Genomic DNA, 2,042 nt, shown 5'->3' on the forward strand with positions numbered 1-2,042 from the left:
ACGTTACAGGCTGGTACGTGAAGCGGTAGAACTCAGGAGTCAACTTCCATAGAGAAAATGTCGGTGCTGGCCTTGTTGGTCGCTGAGGGATCCGAGACGTTCACGAAGTGAATACCGTTGCGGTGGAACTCTAACAGTAAGGCAAGGTACTGGTCGATATCTATTTTTATGGCGCGTGACTCTGCCAGTCCCGACGCCCGCAATGTGTTCTCGACGTGGGCCTTGAACGCCGGGCCTTGGTGTTGAACCTGCAAGCCCGAGACGATTCTTAACTTGCAACTATCTGTCCCCCAGGCTGGGGGCCCCAGCTCACAGGTTGGCTATGGAGAGAACAATAGGTTTTGTAGTTATCCTCTAAAACTTTAACCACGGCCTTGTTCATGAACGACGAATGCAGTGTTTTGTTCTTGCGAGTGAAGGCAACTCTTAGGAGTCCATCGAACTCTGGGAAGTCCACATTGATAGGATCCTTATGAAGCACCTTTTAAAAGCAATAAGAACGACTCGATAGTCAACGTACTTACGAATTTAACGATCATCGAGTCGACTTCAGGCGGGGGGTTAAAGCTTCCCTTAGAGACGTTACACACTCGAGTGACCTGAATGAATCAACAATAAGACTCACAGTGTAAGGACGCTGCCACCTTGGAAAAGAGTTGACAGTTGATGGCCAATCGACCGTAGTTATCCTCTCCAACTCTGGCAACAAGACGCTCGCCGAATTCCTTCTGGAACATGATGACCTATACACAGACAAAGATGACCTAAAGAAGCCTATAGGCTCCCATACCCCGCATCTGAAGACAGGCCTGTGAGCCAGGAGCTTGAAGGTAAACGGACTGGATATCTGATATGGCAAGTTGGCCACGCAAACGTCGAAAACTGGGAACTGAGTTTTCAAAGCGTCGCCCTCGATGACCTTCAGATTCATCCGACCTATGATATCCAATACGGTGATACCAAAACTGAGTTTCTCACCAGCCGTCTGCGCTCGCTTTTTAACCTCAGCAGCCATACGAGGGTCAATCTCCAAGGCCACCACTTTTTTTGCCAACTCCAATAGGCGCATGGTCAAGTTACCAGTACCAGGACCAATCTGACATACAGATATCATCACACGTTGGAAGCAACATGCAAGAGGCCACCTCAAGCACGGTATCGGTGCTCTTGATGTCGCTGGCCTCGATGATCTTGTCAAGGATCCCTGGATTCTTCAGTAGATGTTGGCCGAACCTACCAGAATAGTGCGAGACGGCTACACAACGGATTATTGTACGGACTTCTTCTGTAGAGGCAACGCCAGGCCGCCTCCGCCGCCTGCAGCCTTTTGGCCAGCACCTCGGGGAGGGGTATTCTTGTTGGAACCAGGGGCCTGGCAAGAGGAAGTTCAATGTGAAAGAAAACGAGTCCAAAGCGTATACATGAACAGCCTTACTATACTATGGAGTGGAGACAGGCAGGGATAAGTAGATGGCGTGATGAATATTTCCCTCATGAAAACGCAGGTGTTTGCACCTCACCTTTATAACGCCGATTGGGCTCGATCGATGGACGCCGCGAGAGGCTGCTGGTCGACGTATCATAGCGACGGACGCTTAACCGTAGTGGAAACAGTCGACACAATATTGGAACCAAATACCGAGACGTTCAGTGTGGTAATGTGACGGGTGATGAGAATAGTTGTTATCAATAGCGGTGCTGTAGAGTTTGTAAATTGGGTGAGCCAATTTGGGTCATCCATAGAGAAAACGGATGCATTGTGTCCTATCCACAACCCTCGTATAGTCCTCAACATTGACACCAATGGCCAAGGTCCATAGATCAGGACTTCGTCCTAGGACGGGTGTTCAGCCACCACTATTATAGTGGCACTATACGCTCTGTCTCGGATATTCCAAGCCCTTCAGATAGGAGGTAATTCACCTCAGGTAAACGACGTTCCCCAAGCAACGAGGGAGCAGAACCTAGACACACCCATGGGCTGACACTGGTGATCCCACTCGGACCTCCTCATGGGCTCCAGGTGGAAGAGGGCCATCCGA

At 50.0% G+C, this 2,042-nt stretch overlaps 1 protein-coding gene across 1 annotated transcript; it reads right to left on the minus strand.

Moving 5' to 3' along the window:
- Positions 1 to 32: 32 nt before the first annotated feature.
- Pmar_PMAR027444 (dimethyladenosine transferase, putative) lies at positions 33 to 1,583 on the minus strand (the record flags this gene model as incomplete). Its single annotated transcript, XM_002766172.1, has 9 exons — positions 33 to 248; positions 314 to 481; positions 525 to 599; positions 645 to 743; positions 791 to 936; positions 979 to 1,096; positions 1,146 to 1,233; positions 1,281 to 1,372; positions 1,521 to 1,583. The coding sequence occupies 9 exons, from the start codon at positions 1,581 to 1,583 to the stop codon at positions 33 to 35; spliced, it is 1,065 nt and encodes a 354-aa protein (XP_002766218.1).
- Positions 1,584 to 2,042: the final 459 nt, after the last annotated feature.

This window comes from Perkinsus marinus (genome assembly GCF_000006405.1).
Source record: "Perkinsus marinus ATCC 50983 genomic scaffold scf_1104296973550, whole genome shotgun sequence".
Classification (NCBI taxonomy): domain Eukaryota; phylum Perkinsozoa; order Perkinsida; family Perkinsidae; genus Perkinsus; species Perkinsus marinus.